Source organism: Saimiri boliviensis, chromosome 10 (assembly GCF_048565385.1).
Source record: "Saimiri boliviensis isolate mSaiBol1 chromosome 10, mSaiBol1.pri, whole genome shotgun sequence".
Classification (NCBI taxonomy): Eukaryota; Metazoa; Chordata; class Mammalia; order Primates; family Cebidae; genus Saimiri; species Saimiri boliviensis.
Window position 1 is genome coordinate 48,686,091 of NC_133458.1, and position 14,855 is coordinate 48,700,945.

General features: G+C 45.4%; 1 protein-coding gene and 1 pseudogene across 1 annotated transcript in view; both read left to right on the forward strand.

The window, feature by feature from the left end:
• Positions 1 to 325: 325 nt before the first annotated feature.
• LAMB1 (laminin subunit beta 1) overlaps positions 326 to 14,855 on the forward strand; it is an 87,551-nt gene continuing 73,021 nt past the window's right edge. The window contains exons 1-5 of the mRNA XM_039472670.2: positions 326 to 377; positions 518 to 639; positions 1,737 to 1,918; positions 5,243 to 5,378; positions 8,490 to 8,563. Of these exons, the coding sequence (XP_039328604.1) occupies positions 603 to 639; positions 1,737 to 1,918; positions 5,243 to 5,378; positions 8,490 to 8,563 (429 nt within the window). The 5' untranslated portion in view covers positions 326 to 377; positions 518 to 602. The remainder of the gene's footprint in view (positions 378 to 517; positions 640 to 1,736; positions 1,919 to 5,242; positions 5,379 to 8,489; positions 8,564 to 14,855) is intronic.
• Positions 3,485 to 3,652, forward strand: LOC120365548 (small nucleolar RNA U3; annotated as a pseudogene).

Consider the following 14,855-nt stretch of genomic DNA (forward strand, 5'->3'; position numbering starts at 1 on the left):
CGAACGTAAATGCGCGAATCAGCGGTAGGTCCCGCCGGCCCCCTGGCTGGGCGACCTAAACACCCACCTCGAAGACGCCCCCTTCCCCGCGCTCTGGAACGCGTACCCCGGGGCGGACCCGCCGTGGGACCGGTGAGCGCCCCAGCCCCGCAGCGATCGCAGACTCGGCTTCCAAACAAAAGAGGCGCCCCCGGGGGGTGGAACCGGGACCTAACCCGGTCCTCGCCGAGTTGTGGCAGCCCGCCGCCCGCCCCTTCAGCTCTCCGTGTGCGCATGAGCAGAGGCACCTCCCTCGGTTCCTCCCAAGGATAAACTTTCTAATTCCCTTCTTTGGGATCCGGGGCTGCGAGGAGCCGGGCGAGCGCTCGCGTCCCCGGGTAAGGAGAACAAAGTGGCAGCGCGGTTTTCCCCCCTTCTCAGTTACCCCCCGCTTCCGTGGGAGCGGCAGGAAATGGAAGGGCCCCTCTCCTCTCTCTGAACATTTGCCTTTCCCCCCACCTCCTTTCCACCGCTCCAGAAAAGAAGACGGGAAGAAAGGGCAGGCGGCTCGGCTGACGTCTTCCCTGCTCTTCTGCGTGTCCCCTTGGCTGCAGGGAGCCGGCATGGGGCTGCTCCAGGTGTTCGCTTTCAGTTTCTTAGGTAATTCCGTAGAAACGGTGCGGAGAAGGGGATGGACTTGGGCATGGGGAAGAAAAGCTGAAAAGCTGCTTGCTCACCCTCGAGGGAGCCTGGGGACTTGGGAGAAGGACTGGATGGAATCGATGCCCCTGGGATTACACGCCACCGCCCTTGCCTCGGCGGTAGCTGGCGACAGCGCTCGAAGAGCGCCGCGGACCCGCATTCCCCAGGGCCCTGCGCCCAAGCCCCGACCCCTGCGGGCTCCCGCGGTCCCCGCTTAGGGTTTTTGCACCCTCGATCGGTTCACCCTGGGTTTCCCCGGGGGTAGCGATGCTGACCGAGGAGGGCTCTCCAAAAATTCATTTCCCAGAAAAGTGCTTGAGCTAACCGGAGGCTTCATCCTGGGAACTGACTGGGGCCATGTGGCTTTGATTAACCATCTCTGTTTGTCTCTGGATGGTACCAGAAACAGCTGGACCTGGCGCTTCCCTGGAATGGTGAAGCCTTGAAACCACTCCAGAGCCCCAGGGACTGTCCTTGGCCCCCACTAGCTCCGGGAAGCGGCGTCCACCGCGAGCCGCGGCGCCTCGCCCCCAGCGAAGCGCCGGTGACCCTCGCGCGTGCACGCAACACGCACTCTCGCGCCCAGTGCTCACGGATTTCCACGAGCACACTCACACCAAGGATGCGCGGGCCGCCGCGTGCACGCGGGTTCACACGCGCGTGGGTGTGTGGCGCTTGGGGGGGGTGTCAGACCCCCTGCGCCCGGCTCCAAGCACGTCGAAGTGGCGAGTCTGCACATCCATCCTTTGTCGAGGGAGATGCTCCCCGGGGCTGATCAGGGTGGGCGCGAGCGTAGGTGGGTTTTCCGGGAGGGAGGTTCTCTGCTGGATAGACCTGATAACGTGTGTGGGTTTCTTTTGGTGCTCTCCTCTGAGTCCCTGCCTTCCCGGCCTCTCCTGCGCTCACCTCTCCATTGTCTTTTCTGTGCGTTTTTCTTTGTTCCGAATGGACTGTCCTCTCTCCGCACCCGTTCCCCCGCCCCTGCTTGTTCGTTTTGTTCCGGCTCCACTCCCTGCTTGTGTCCCACCCAACCCCGTCGCCTGTCATTCCCGCAGCCCTGTGCGGAGCCGGAGTGCGAGTGCGCGCTCAAGAACCCGAGTTCAGCTACGGCTGCGCGGAAGGCAGCTGCTACCCCGCCACAGGGGACCTTCTCATCGGCCGAGCACAGAGACTTTCGGTGACTTCGACGTGTGGGCTGCACAAGCCGGAGCCCTACTGTATCGTCAGCCACCTGCAGGTGAGGGCTGAGAGCGGGGTTCGAGGCTATGCTAGCGCCTCCTCCAGTCCAGACCTAGAGGCAGGCCCTGGGGACTCCGCATCCTGCCAGCAATCCAGAGAGGAAGCGCAGCCAGCCGGGGAGTCCCGGTACTAGGCTGGTAGCTCTCACCCTTTCACCCCATCTCAGTTTGCACAGTTGCATCCGCCAAACATTTCCTGCCGGCGCGGTCAGTATGTAAAGGCAGGACTGACGACAGACCCTGGCTGCCCCGACAACTCAGGGCCGCCAAAGGCCTGATTTTTTTTAAAAAAAAATCTTTGGTTTTGGAGTGTGCATTAAAGATGATTTATACTCTTTTTAAAACCCTCGGGTTTTTCCTCCCCGCATCTTCCATTTGAGTAAAGAGTATTCCAGCACTGACAGGCGTCTTGCAAGGTGATGCTAATCACAGAACGAACCGTTTTCCTCTCCTCAGGTGGTGCTGTTCCCATCAATCTCCATTAGATATCAGGATCAGATGCTTTCTATTACAAGATGCCCTGGTTGCCATGGTACCCTGATCAAGGAAGACCGCAGTGACATTTCAGGGTGTTACCTGTTTCTAAAAGTGGGCCCAAATTTTAGATTTCAGGGTTCATCCTTATACAAAGTCAAAAGTAATTTTTAAAAAAAGACAGCATAAAATATCCAGAATCAAAATACTTTTCCTTCCTTTTTAAAAAGGCAGCTGTCCAGGTGCAAAGTGGCTCAGGCCTGTAATCCTAGCACTTAGGGAGGCTGAGATGGACGGATGACTGGAGCCCAAGAGTTCAAGACCAGCCTGGACAACATAAACTGAGTCTCTACAAAAAATTTAAAAAAACTTAGCTTGGTGTGGTGGCTCACACCTGTAGTCCCAGCTGTCTGGGAGGCTGAGGTGGGAGGATCACTTGAGCCCAGGAGGTAGAGGCTGCAGTGAGTTATGATCAGGCCACTGCACTACAGCTTGTTCAACAAAGGGAGACCCTGTCTCAAAAAAAAAAAAAATTTTTTTTTTTAATTAAAAGAAGGCTGATATTTGTGGCCTCTAAGAAAAGCAGAAAGTATCAGTCTCACATGCAGAGCAAGTTCCAGGCTAATTGCTCAGAATGTGGTCAGCCCACCCACCTGTATAATTGCCCTGCAGAAGGAGGACAGTATTGTGTGGTTTGCACAGCAGATCTCTTAAAAAGAATCACTTTTACAAAATAGCCCATTCTGGGCCTGATAAATTAGACCAAAGGAATGTGGTAAAGTGGATTGCGTTCATTTGCTTCCCAGTTTATACAGAGATGTCTAGACTGCTTCCTCCTGATTAGAAGGGAGGCTGTAATTAATTTTTTTTTTTTTTTGTTCTGGTGATTGTTCTCTAGTACTAGTTTCCTTGACTACGAGTTATTGAAGGCAGTTGATGTTTCTTTTCTAATATTAGCATTTGAATTTTACCTACAATATTGTGCTAACATTTACTTGAGAGGCCAGGACATCCTGTAAATGAATCACCAGATTCTGAAATCAGCTTCGACCAAAAGGAGAATAAGACTGCTTGCATTAAAAGCACCTGGAAAGACTATCCTCTCAGTGATCATTTCTATAGTTTGTTACTAGAGTAGTTTCTCTCAATGCACAGAGCATCAGAAACCACAAGCAAGAGGCGCAGCGGTCTCTCCTCTTGGTGTTGCTTCTTGGTTCTTCTCTTCCTTTGCAAGAGGAAGAGGGTACAGTCTTAGCAGTTTTCCTTGGGGGGAAAAAAAAAGGCAACAGGAGCCAGGCTCTCTGGCATATATGATTAGCCATGCATTTGTGAGTGATTTACGCAGATAGCAGCAGGACCTAAAGAAAGGGGCTGGGCACATGCTTTTCTCAAAGGTCTAGTGGGCATCAAGATTGAGACAGGAAGCTTGTTTTATCCTGGCTCTCAATGCATCCCTTGGTTTTAGTCTCTGTTTTTTAAACAGTACATGTCTCCAGACGCCAAATCCTTCTGAGAAGAAGATAATAACTAAATAAATATGATCTGAAATACAATGTAAAAGTACAGTTAATTGTGTTCTTAGAACGTTACTTTTTTTTTTTTTTTTTTTTTTGAGGAGGAGTTTCGCTCTTGTTACCCAGGCTGGAGTGCAATGGCGCGATCTTGGCTCACCGCAACCTGCGCCTCCTGGGTTCAGGCAATTCTCCTGCCTCAGCCTCCTGAGTAGCTGGGATTACAGGCACACGCCACCATGCCCAGCTAATTTTTGTATTTTTAGTAGAGACGGGGTTTCACCATGTTGACAAGGATGGTCTCGATCTCTTGACCTCATGATCCACCCGCCTCGGCCTCCCAAAGTGCTGGGATTACAGGCTTGAGCCACCGTGCCTGACCAGAACGTTACTTTTAATTAAATGCCGTTTGTAAAATACACGTGGGTCTCTATTTCAGTCTTAGTGTCATTTTCAGACTTAAGAATAATCTGCATTTCAGAAAATGTAGGTACAGAGCCAAGCTTCATGTGGAAAGGGAACTATTAAGCTCTGTTGTTTATGATTGCCTTGATGGAATGCACAGAAAGTAGATAACTCTCCTAACCCAACTCCCCGGGTGCCTCTGGCTCCCATTTTAGGAGAAAGAAAGTGAGAGAAATTCAGAGCTACCCTAAAACTTAAAATCTATCTTCATCCTATTTCATGCCCATGTTGGGGTTCTTTGAACTGGCCCCAGATTGTTATGGTCCCAACAGGGCAGGACAGCCTGGTCCTCCCTTACCCAGATACTCTGAACAATATGCAGGTTAGCCTGCATGCCACCACCATGGATTCACTGCTCAGGTAGGGTGGAAATGAAGAAATCTTGTTCTGTAGTTCCCGAAGCTACTCTGAATACTTCTGCCTGATACTTAGTTACTGCTTCATTTAGGTTTAAGAAAATCAGGCCAAGTGAATTGCATTTTTTATTCTTTCATTTTTAATTTGCTTTATGTTAGCAAAAATTCTTTAACATCTCTGCATTTTACTGTAGAGTAAGCCTCTCTAGCTGTTTGTTGAGATTAAGGTTTCAGCCTAGAAATTTGATTTTGATTAATAGCTTGTGGAAACAATGCCCTCTTTTATTTTAGACCTTGAATTTGCAAGGAAGGAGGAAATTATTTTCAAGAGTATTTTAGACTCGATAAGTTAAAAGTGAAAGATGTGATATGAATCACCTAAGTAATTTTCACACATTCATTTTTCTTGAAGCTAATAGGTTGATTTTTATATTGTGGGCTTGATGTTTTTTTTTTTAATTAAAAATATTTTTAATGACATTGCTTTCCAGACTGATGAACTCAACTTTGTTTGCAGGAGGACAAAAAATGCTTCATATGTGATTCCCAAGATCCTTACCATGAGACCCTCAATCCTGACAGCCATCTCATTGAAAATGTGGTCACTACATTTGCTCCAAACCGCCTTAAGATTTGGTGGCAATCTGAAAATGGTATGTGGTCGGTGTGGGGACAAGTTCCATTGAATGTGATTGATAACTTGAATGGCGCTTACGGGTTCCTGGGTGTTCGTGATTATGATTGGGTTCTCTGTCCTGTAATTACGGCTTCTGACAGATTGACTGCCTGGAGCACTAACTTCTCTTGGTAAAATCTTATTCTTCTTCCTGAAGCATGTATTTCCTATAAGAAAGCATTCTTTCATGATTGACCAAAGGAGGGTTTCATAGTCCTCATTCTGAGGGGCTTTTGGAGAGATTGCTTGTATACCAGGGGCTGCCTGGGGAGGGTATGGGAAGACTCTGCCATCTCAGGCTCTTATTCTTCCATAAAACATAACATCTTTCATTTTGATCAATCCCAAAGGAAGGAGCAGAATCACAGCCCCCACTCCTCCCCTACCACCTTCCTTCATCTACAGAAAATTTCTTCATAGTAATAATAACACCATGAATAAGCAGCAAGATGTAATTTTTCAAAGACTCTGTCAATGTGGATATGACCCCAAGTCAAATGGTTCCTCCAGTGATTGCATGAATCACACCCTTTTTCCTGTCTTTGCTATTTGGGATTTGGTTTCATGCATTCATCAAGTATCATTTTACTATTGTTGTAACATGAAGCCCAGATGAGTTTCACATTTATTTCAAACTCGAATGCTGAAATTTGGGGAATACAAGTACAGTTAGAGCATTTGTTAATTAACAATGTACCATTGGGCCTTTTTTTTTTTTTTTTTTTTTTTTTTAAATTTATGAGAAATGATCCTCAAAGAAGTGAACCTAACCCTGGCCATAAAAAGCCTGGAGACTACCAGATCTCTTTGTTTTGTGCCCTGCACCTGGGCCGCCTTTGGATGCCACTGTAGTCATCTATCATTCTGTAAAGACAAACACCCTTCCTTAATAGACTTCTTCATCATTGACTGTTAAATTGCAATATTCTCTAGATTACGGGTTTCTAGAGAGAATTGGTTTGTTCATTGGTTGGCCTTGGCAATTTATTGATTACAAACTTCATTGGGTCATTGGAAAGCATGTATCATTTAGAGCCATGTTATTCTTATAGGGGAATATTTTGGTTGATACTTGAGTGTGAAAGAGAAGTTTCTGTGAAGCTGCAGTGCATCCCAGAGGACTTCTGAAATAGCAGCAAGCTTATTTATGAGCAAAGACTAGGAGCATTTCCTCATGGCCCACATTCTTCCAATGAAAGAGTTTGAAAAAGGATGTCTCAACATTAGGATCAAGACTGTCCCCATTTTAGTCGACAGACAGTGAAACAGTTTATCATGTGCTATAGTTCTAGAGGAAGGTTTTTCTTAGTTATGTCGAGTTAATCAACTTCTACAACTTTGAATCTGTGAGACAAAAGAGACCAGATGCCAGAAAGAAGAGATTTTCCAGTAGAAGGGGTTGAGTTCTCTGTCACTCTGTCACAAGAGATTAGATGAGATTAGACTGATGGAACTTAGTCTTTAGGAAGTCAGACTGGTCGTTACTATACCCTATCATCTCTCTGTTGTCTGATCACAATTGAAGACTTTATGAATGTGATTTTTTCTAGTTTATGTGTGTTTTGTACGAGTTGTGCTTACACATGGCGGAATTAAATTATCAGTGTCCAGTCACAGAAGCAGGCTGGGGATACACAACTAGTTTTACCCCTTGTGATGATCTATTCCTAGGTCTGACAGAAATTGAATATGCTACAGAAGAGTGACCTTGTTTCTTTTCTCCATGGATTTTTCTTCCCATATAAAAAAGAAGGCTGTAGTGCTTTAACAAGTTATAAATCTAAACGGAATGTGCTTTTGGTGCACACATTGCAGTATCTGTTCTTAGGTTACAGAAATGGCACTCATCTTGCGTTGTACTTTACATTATTTCGTTATCTCTTAATTTTGAACAAATATCGTACGTTTTTAAAAGCCTGGAAGAGGAGAGGTGTACAGTTGCCTAACATTTCACTGAAAAATAAATGCCCAGTGTAGTTTTGTAATCTGGTTCTTTTTAATAAGTTAGATAAGATTAGTTAGTATGATTATGATGTTTTTCTTTTAACATTCCAGCTAACTCATATCCGTTCCAGTGACCACTTTTTCCCCCACAATTGACTTGGCAATTTTCCAGCAGGAGAGTTTATTCAAAAGGTCTTACTGATTTCCTGAAAATATACCAGCCTGTGACATGATTCATTTTGACACATTCCTGTCTTCCTGCATTTAAGACTTCTTTTTCTCTGGAAAATGGACCCCAAAAGCTCTCCCAAATACAAGAAGCTTGGAAAGTCTCCCTTGCTGAACAGGCAGGCTTGAAAGCTCTAGGGACTGGGGAGGAGGTGCTTTCCATCTCTGGAATTCCAGTGGCCTTTTTTTTTTTTTTTTTAAAACGTGTTTAAGTGAGACTGATTGACCCTCAGGGCAAGGGTGCAAAGGCTCATTTGTTTGTTCAGGCTTTCCCCTGAAAGAGAAGATGTTAGTATTTGTTCTGAGCCAGTTTATTTGACCAATTCTTTTTTTCTCTGGCATTGTTTCTCATTGTGGAAATGCATCCAAAAGTTTCCCCATCAGGGATAGGTTTTTCTGAATTGTAGTATAACTAACATGTGGTAGACGCGTATTTATTTTCTTTGCTGCTGCATAGAGAAAAAGGAGTATTTGTGTTTCTACTAGAGGAGGATTGTGTCCTTGTGCATCAGACTGCAAGCTGACCTCCTACTGTGCACAGGAAGTGCCCCTCCTGTTTTTCCTTTGAGAGCGGCTTGGCTTAGAGGGTTGGGAAGATGTTTCACTTCTGGCGAGGCAAAGGATGGCTTTCTTGACAGCAGCTAGAGGCATCCTGCCAGACGTCTTGTTCCAGTGAGCAAATTCAATCTGTTGAACTCCAGAATGATTTGTGGAAAACTAAAGAATCATTCGACTTGTGCTTTACCACCTAAATAAGCCCACGGGATTATTAGTATCTTCATTTCAGCTTCACCTTAAGGTAGAATGCAAGGATAATTTCTATGAAGAGCATAAAAATAATTTTTTAGAAAGTCAACTCTTCACAGATGTTTCTGTTTACTGTTTCATTTGTTGTTGTTGTTTTAATCACCTGTAGGTGTGGAAAACGTAACTATCCAGCTGGATTTGGAAGCAGAATTCCATTTCACTCATCTCATAATGACTTTCAAGGTAAGAAATCCATAACTTTCTCACAAATGGCACGTAAGAGTGCTGCGTAACGTCCCCTTTCGAAGTGGATGTCTGATGTGAGTTGGCCTAAATGAGAACTTAAGTAATACTGTTGCCATAAATTGAGGCAACTGAGCAGTTTTTTGTTTTTTTTTTTTTTTTTGAGATGGAGTTTCGCTCTTTCCAGGCTGGAGTGCAATGGCGCAATCTCGGCTCACCGCAACCTCCGCCTCCCGGGTTCAGGCAAATCTCCTGCCTCAGCCTCCTGAGTAGCTGGGATTACAGGCACGCGCCACCACGCCCAGCTAGTTTTTTGTATTTTTAGTAGAGACAGGGTTTCACCATGTTGACCAGGATGGTCTCGATCTCTTGACCTCGTGATCCACCTGCCTCGGCCTCCCAAAGTGCTGGGATTACAGGCTTGAGCCACCGCGCCCGGCAACTGAGCAGTTTTTAAAACATGAGCATGAATAACTGCATTTAACAAATACTCAATCTTCATGACAATAAGTAGAAAGAGCCTCTATTCTAAGGTAATTCAACTGTAAACTTTTAATTAGGTTATCTTTTTATTTCTCCATAGAGCAAGGCAGTGTTGACTCTTTCCCAAACCACAGTGAAACATCTGGAGAGTAAATCCCTGGTCCCTTGTGTTTATGTTTTTTTTTTTTTTTTTTTTTTTTGAGACGGAGTTTCGCTCTTGTTACCCAGACTGGAGTGCAATGGCGCGTTCTCGGCTCACTGCAACCTCCGCCTCCTGGGTTCAGGCAATTCTCCTGCCTCAGCCTCCTAAGTAGCTGGGATTACAGGCATGCACCACCACGTCCAGCTAGTTTTTTTGTATTTTTAGTAGAGACGGGGTTTCACCATGTTGACCAGGATGGTCTCGATCTTTCGACCTCGTGATCCACCCGCCTCGGCCTCCCAAAGTGCTGGGATTACAGGCTTGAGCCACCGCGCCCGGCCAATTAGGTTATCTTTTTATTTCTCCATAGAGCAAGGCAGTGTTGACTCTTTCCCAAACCACAGTGAAACATCTGGAGAGTAAATCCCTGGTCCCTTGTGTTTATGTTTTAATACTGAGTTTGGTAACTGGAAAGGAAATGTATTCTCTTTGGTTTTCAAAGTTTTGCAAAATTTGTGGGAACAGTTTTACAGTTCCTTAAGAAATGTGTAATGCCTTCTTAAATATGGATTTTCTCATCATTTTTCTTTGAGAGATGTAAAATGACTCCAGAACTAGGGAATGTCTCTGTACAAAGTCCCTTTGTTTCTTCTTAAGCAGCTGCCTGGAAATGACAGACTTCACATGGCTTAAAGTACACATTGGCGCACAGAAAACCCATAATTTACTTATTGCTTCTCAGATTAAAATCACTTTTGAATAGTTTTCATTTGGAGTTGGGAACCTTATCTGTCCCCTCTCAGGATAGGAAAAGGTGCCAAGGATAGATCTACCATATGGGCAGGTAGCCACGAAAGTCTCTCTGTCTTTGCCACCAAAGCCGGGAGGCCAAGGAGCTAGGGTGGGCGTGGGAGTCAGAATGCAACTAGGAGGGACATTGGGCTGTACTTCCCAGGCCTGAGCCTTCATCCTCTTAACCACTCCCCAGCAGCCTGCTGTTCCTGCCAGGAAGCTTGGCACTGTGACTGCAACACCCGATACTGAGAGTGGAGGGGAAGGTTTCAGTAAATAAATCATCAGCTACTCCTTGTCACCAACTGCTTGTCCCTTCATTGACCACACAGTCAATATGGTGATTAAACTGCTGCTCATCAGCATATAAAGGTGTTGCCTTTATGTTATGTGACACCTGATAATAATCAAAATCATCTTTATTAATGCTCACGATCCAATCTTTTCCTTTGCAGAGGGCATCCGTTTACATGAATAATTCTGAGTTGATCTAGATCCAAAAGTTCCTTGGGCACATGTATTGTACTTGAATACTCATTTAGGTGAATACAGTGGATCAAAGATGAACGTACCCATGTAGGCACAGAAGGTGAAACAGCAGGGCCGATGACTGAACTGAGACATGCAGAATGGCTACAAGTTGGGGCTGGATGCAGTGGCTTATGCCTGTAATGCCAACACTCTGGGAGGCCAAGGCGGGTAAATCATTTGAGGTCAAGAGTTCAAGACCAGCCTGGCCGGCATGGTGAACCCTTGTATCCTAAAAATATAAAAGTTAGCCAGGCTTGGTGGCTTGAGCCTGTAGTCCCAGCTACTTGGGAGGCTGAGGCTGGAGAATCGTTTGAACCCTGCAGGCGGAGGTTGCAGCGAGCCGAGATCGTGCCGCTACACTCCAGCCTGGGCGACAGAGCGAGACCCTGTCTCAGAAAAAAGAATACATACAAGTTATCACACTGGTTTTGAGAAGACAACTCATCCTTTGGGTCCTACCTCCTGTGGGAAAAGCATCTATGGGGTTGGGTAGATGGGGTGTGAATGTCTGCCTGCCCCTTCTTGGCATGTGTGGCCAAATCTGTGACTTCTTCACTGGTAAATGGGAAGAGGACTAATACCTATATCATAAGACACAGGACAGAATGGTGAGGTTCTCCTGTTGCCCTGTTTTTTGTTTGTTTTAAATACTGAGGCTCGCTCTGTTGCCCACGCTGGAGTGCAGTGGAGCAATCTCGGCTCACTGCAACCTCTGCCTCCTGGGTTTGAGCAATTCTCCTCCCTTAGCCTCCCAAGTAGCTGGGACTACAGGTGCATGCCACCCACAGCTGGCTAATTTTTGTTTTTTTTGGTAGAGATGGGGTTTTACCATGTGGGCCAGGCTGGTCTCAAACTCCTGACCTCAAGCAATCCACCCGCCTTGATCTCCCAAAGTGCTTGGATTACAGGTGTGAGCCACTGCACCCAGCCTCTTTTATTATTTTTAATAAGAAATGAATGATCATCTCTTGCCACAGTTTGCTACTATGAGGTGATTGGGATAATTCTGTTACAAAAACATTAACATTTAGTATGACTCTTTTTTTTTTTTTTAACTGCATGCTTGTAGTAAGTAACTGCAGCTATCATGTTAATTTTTATTTTATTTTTGTTTATGCCGGTCTTAAAGATCCAGATTTCTGAACTTAAAAAATTAATACCAAAAAAAAAAAAAAATTGGGAGCCATTGGCAAGCAAATGAGACCTGTGTTTCAGAAGGGTAACCGAAGAGGAAATACAAACCAGAGCCTGGGATGGCAAGAATAAAGGACACGTAGGGACGCTCTGTTGAGATCAGCATTGAGGAAGCATTAATGGAGGGTTGGTGCTAACGCAAAACCCGCTGTGATTCTCAAGTAGGAGGGAGCTCCTTCCTGCAACCTGGTTGTCCAGTAAGAACGTCGTTGAAAGCTTTTTCAAATCCCATGTGTCTACCCACTGCCGTACTCTGATACTCTCTGCTGTTACTGCCTTTGAGGATCATTGCCAAGAGGAGGAGCCCCTGTTCTCTAAGGGCAGTCCTTTGGATCCTTTAAAATCAAAAGCTGAACCATTAAGATTAAAAGCAGAACGGTAGGAAAGGGCTGAATCAAAAATTACTTAGGGCTGCTCTGCCTATGGAGTAGTCATTCTTTTCTTTCTTTTTCTTTTTTTTTTTTTTTTTTTTTTGAGACAGAGTTTTGCTCTTGTTACCCAGGCTGGAGTGCAATGGCGCGATCTCGGCTCACCGCAACCTCCGCCTCCTGGGCTCAGGCAATTCTCCTGCCTCAGCCTCCTGAGTAGCTGGGATTACAGGCACACGCCACCATGCCCAGCTAATTTTTTGTATTTTTAGTAGAGACGGGGTTTCACCATATGGGCCAGGCTGGTCTCAAACTCCTGACCTCAAGCAATCCACCCTCCTTGGCCTCCCAAAGTGCTGGGATTACAAGCTTGACCCACCATGCCTGGCCTGCTCCCTTCTGTTCTGGGAATTGGGATAATCTTGCTACCCTGGCATATAGTGGAAACTTGGAAGTTTTCATAAATGCAGATGCTTGACATACGGTAATTGCTCTACAAATGTTTCCTGAACAAATGAATAAGGGGATAAATGAATTCAGACATCTTCTGTTTGTAAGAAACTGCCCTACTTTAAGCCCTATTGAAAATTGTAAAGACAGTGTAGTGACTACCCTCCAGGAGCCTCCAGTCTTCTGGGAAAGAAAGATATACTTGCAAATAACTTAACAATACATGACAGAATATGCCAATTTCGACAGCAGAAGTTCTAACAATGTATGTTAGCATGGAGGAGAGTGAGATTAATTTTAGCCTGGAATAAAGGACAAACCTAGAACTGGGACTGCACTTGACCCGGGCCAGGAAGGGAGAGCAGGATGTCAGTGGGAGGAGATGGAAGAAAGGCCATTCATGGCCAGAAGAAAACAGTCTCAGAGCAAGGCACTGGTAGTGGGACAGTGAGGCAGGGATTGCTGAGCAGCTGCTATGCAGATTTGCCTCCAGTTTGGGGTAGTGAGAGAAAGAAAGGAAAAGTAGAGAAGCGGACTAGCCGCCAAGGATGTTGACTCCTTGCTAGGGAGTGTGAACTTTATAAGAAATAGGGAGCCATTACAACGGATCAATCTTAGAAATGCTTTTAGTTTTTTTGTGGGGGGGTTGGGGGAATGGAGTTTTGCTCATGTTCGCCCAGGCTGGAGTGGAGTGGCGCGGTCTCAGCTCATTGCAGCCTTTGCTTCCCAGGTTCAAGGGATTCTCTTGCCTCAGCCTCCTAAGTAGCAGAGATGATAGGCATGCGCCACGACGCCTGGCTGATTTTGTATTTTTAGTAGACGAGGTTGCGGTTTCACCATGTTAGGCTGGTCTTGAACTGCTGACCTCAAGTGGTCCACCTGCTTTGGCCTCCCAAAGTGCTGGGATTACAGGTGTGAGCCACTGCACCCAGCCTCTTGTAGTATTTTTAATAAGAAATGAATGATCGTCTCCTGCCACAGTTTGCTACTATGAGGTGATTGGGATAATTCTGTTACAAAAACATTAACATTTAGTATGACTCTTTTTTTTTTTTTTAACTGCATGCTTGTAGTAACTGCAGCTATCATGTTAATTTTTATTTTATTTTTGTTTATGCCGGTCTTAAAGATCCAGATTTCTGAACTTAAAAAATTAATACCAAAAAAAAAAAAAAAATTGGGAGCCATTGGCAAGCAAATGAGACCTGTGTTTCAGAAAGGTAACCGAAGAGGAAATACAAACCAGAGCCTGGGATGGCAAGAATAAAGGACACGTAGGGACGCTCTGTTGAGATCAGCATTGAGGAAGCATTAATGGAGGGTTGGTGCTAACGCAAAACCCGCTGTGATTCTCAAGTAGGAGGGAGCTCCTTCCTGCAACCTAGTAGTCCAGTAAGAACGTCGTTGAAAGCTTTTTCAAATCCCATGTGTCTACCCACTGCCGTACTCTGATACTCTCTGCTGTTACTGCCTTTGAGGATCATTGCCAAGAGGAGGAGCCCCTGTTCTCTAAGGGCAGTCCTTTGGATCCTTTAAAATCAAAAGCTGAACCATTAAGTGGAGAAAGATTAAAAGCAGAACGGTAGGAAAGGGCTGAATCAAAAATTACTTAGGGCTGCTCTGCCTATGGAGTACTCATTCTTTTCTTCCTTTTCTTTCTTAATAAACTTGCTTTCACTTAAAATAAAATTACTTAAAAGGTCAAGTGAAATAACTAGGAAGATGGTGAAGCCACTAACAGTAGTGAAATCTGGAAGAGAACTGAGGTTGTTGGTTTTTTTCCCCCAAGTTTGCCGTAGAGATGGCTAATTGCTAAGTGGATTTAGACTAGCAAAAGCTCATTTAGCTTATGTTTTCCTATATAGCTAGATGTTTCAAAACTCTTAACTCTTGACCGAGCATGGTGGCTCATGCCTGTAATCTTTCAACACTTGAGGGGGTGAGGTGGGAAGATCACTTGAGGTTCAGGAGTTCAAGACCAGCCTGGGAAGCATTGTAGAACCCTGTCTTTATAAAAAATGAGAAAATTAGCTAGGCATGGTGGCACAGGCCTGTAGTGCCAGCTACCCAAGAGGCTGAGGTTGGAGGATTGCTTGGATCCAGGAAGCCAACGCTGCAGTGAGCTATGATTGTGCTACTGCACTCCAGCCTGGGCAACAGCGAGACCCTGTCTCAAAAGACACAAAAAAACTCATAGTTCTTTTGTTTGTTAAAAATTTGGAGGCAGCTGTGCAGCAACAGCAGACCTGAGAAGGTTGATGACTAAGCAGAGAGCATGGGAAGGTTCTGTTCTTTAGGTAAAATGTGTCATTCTGGTTTCCAGCAGCTTCTC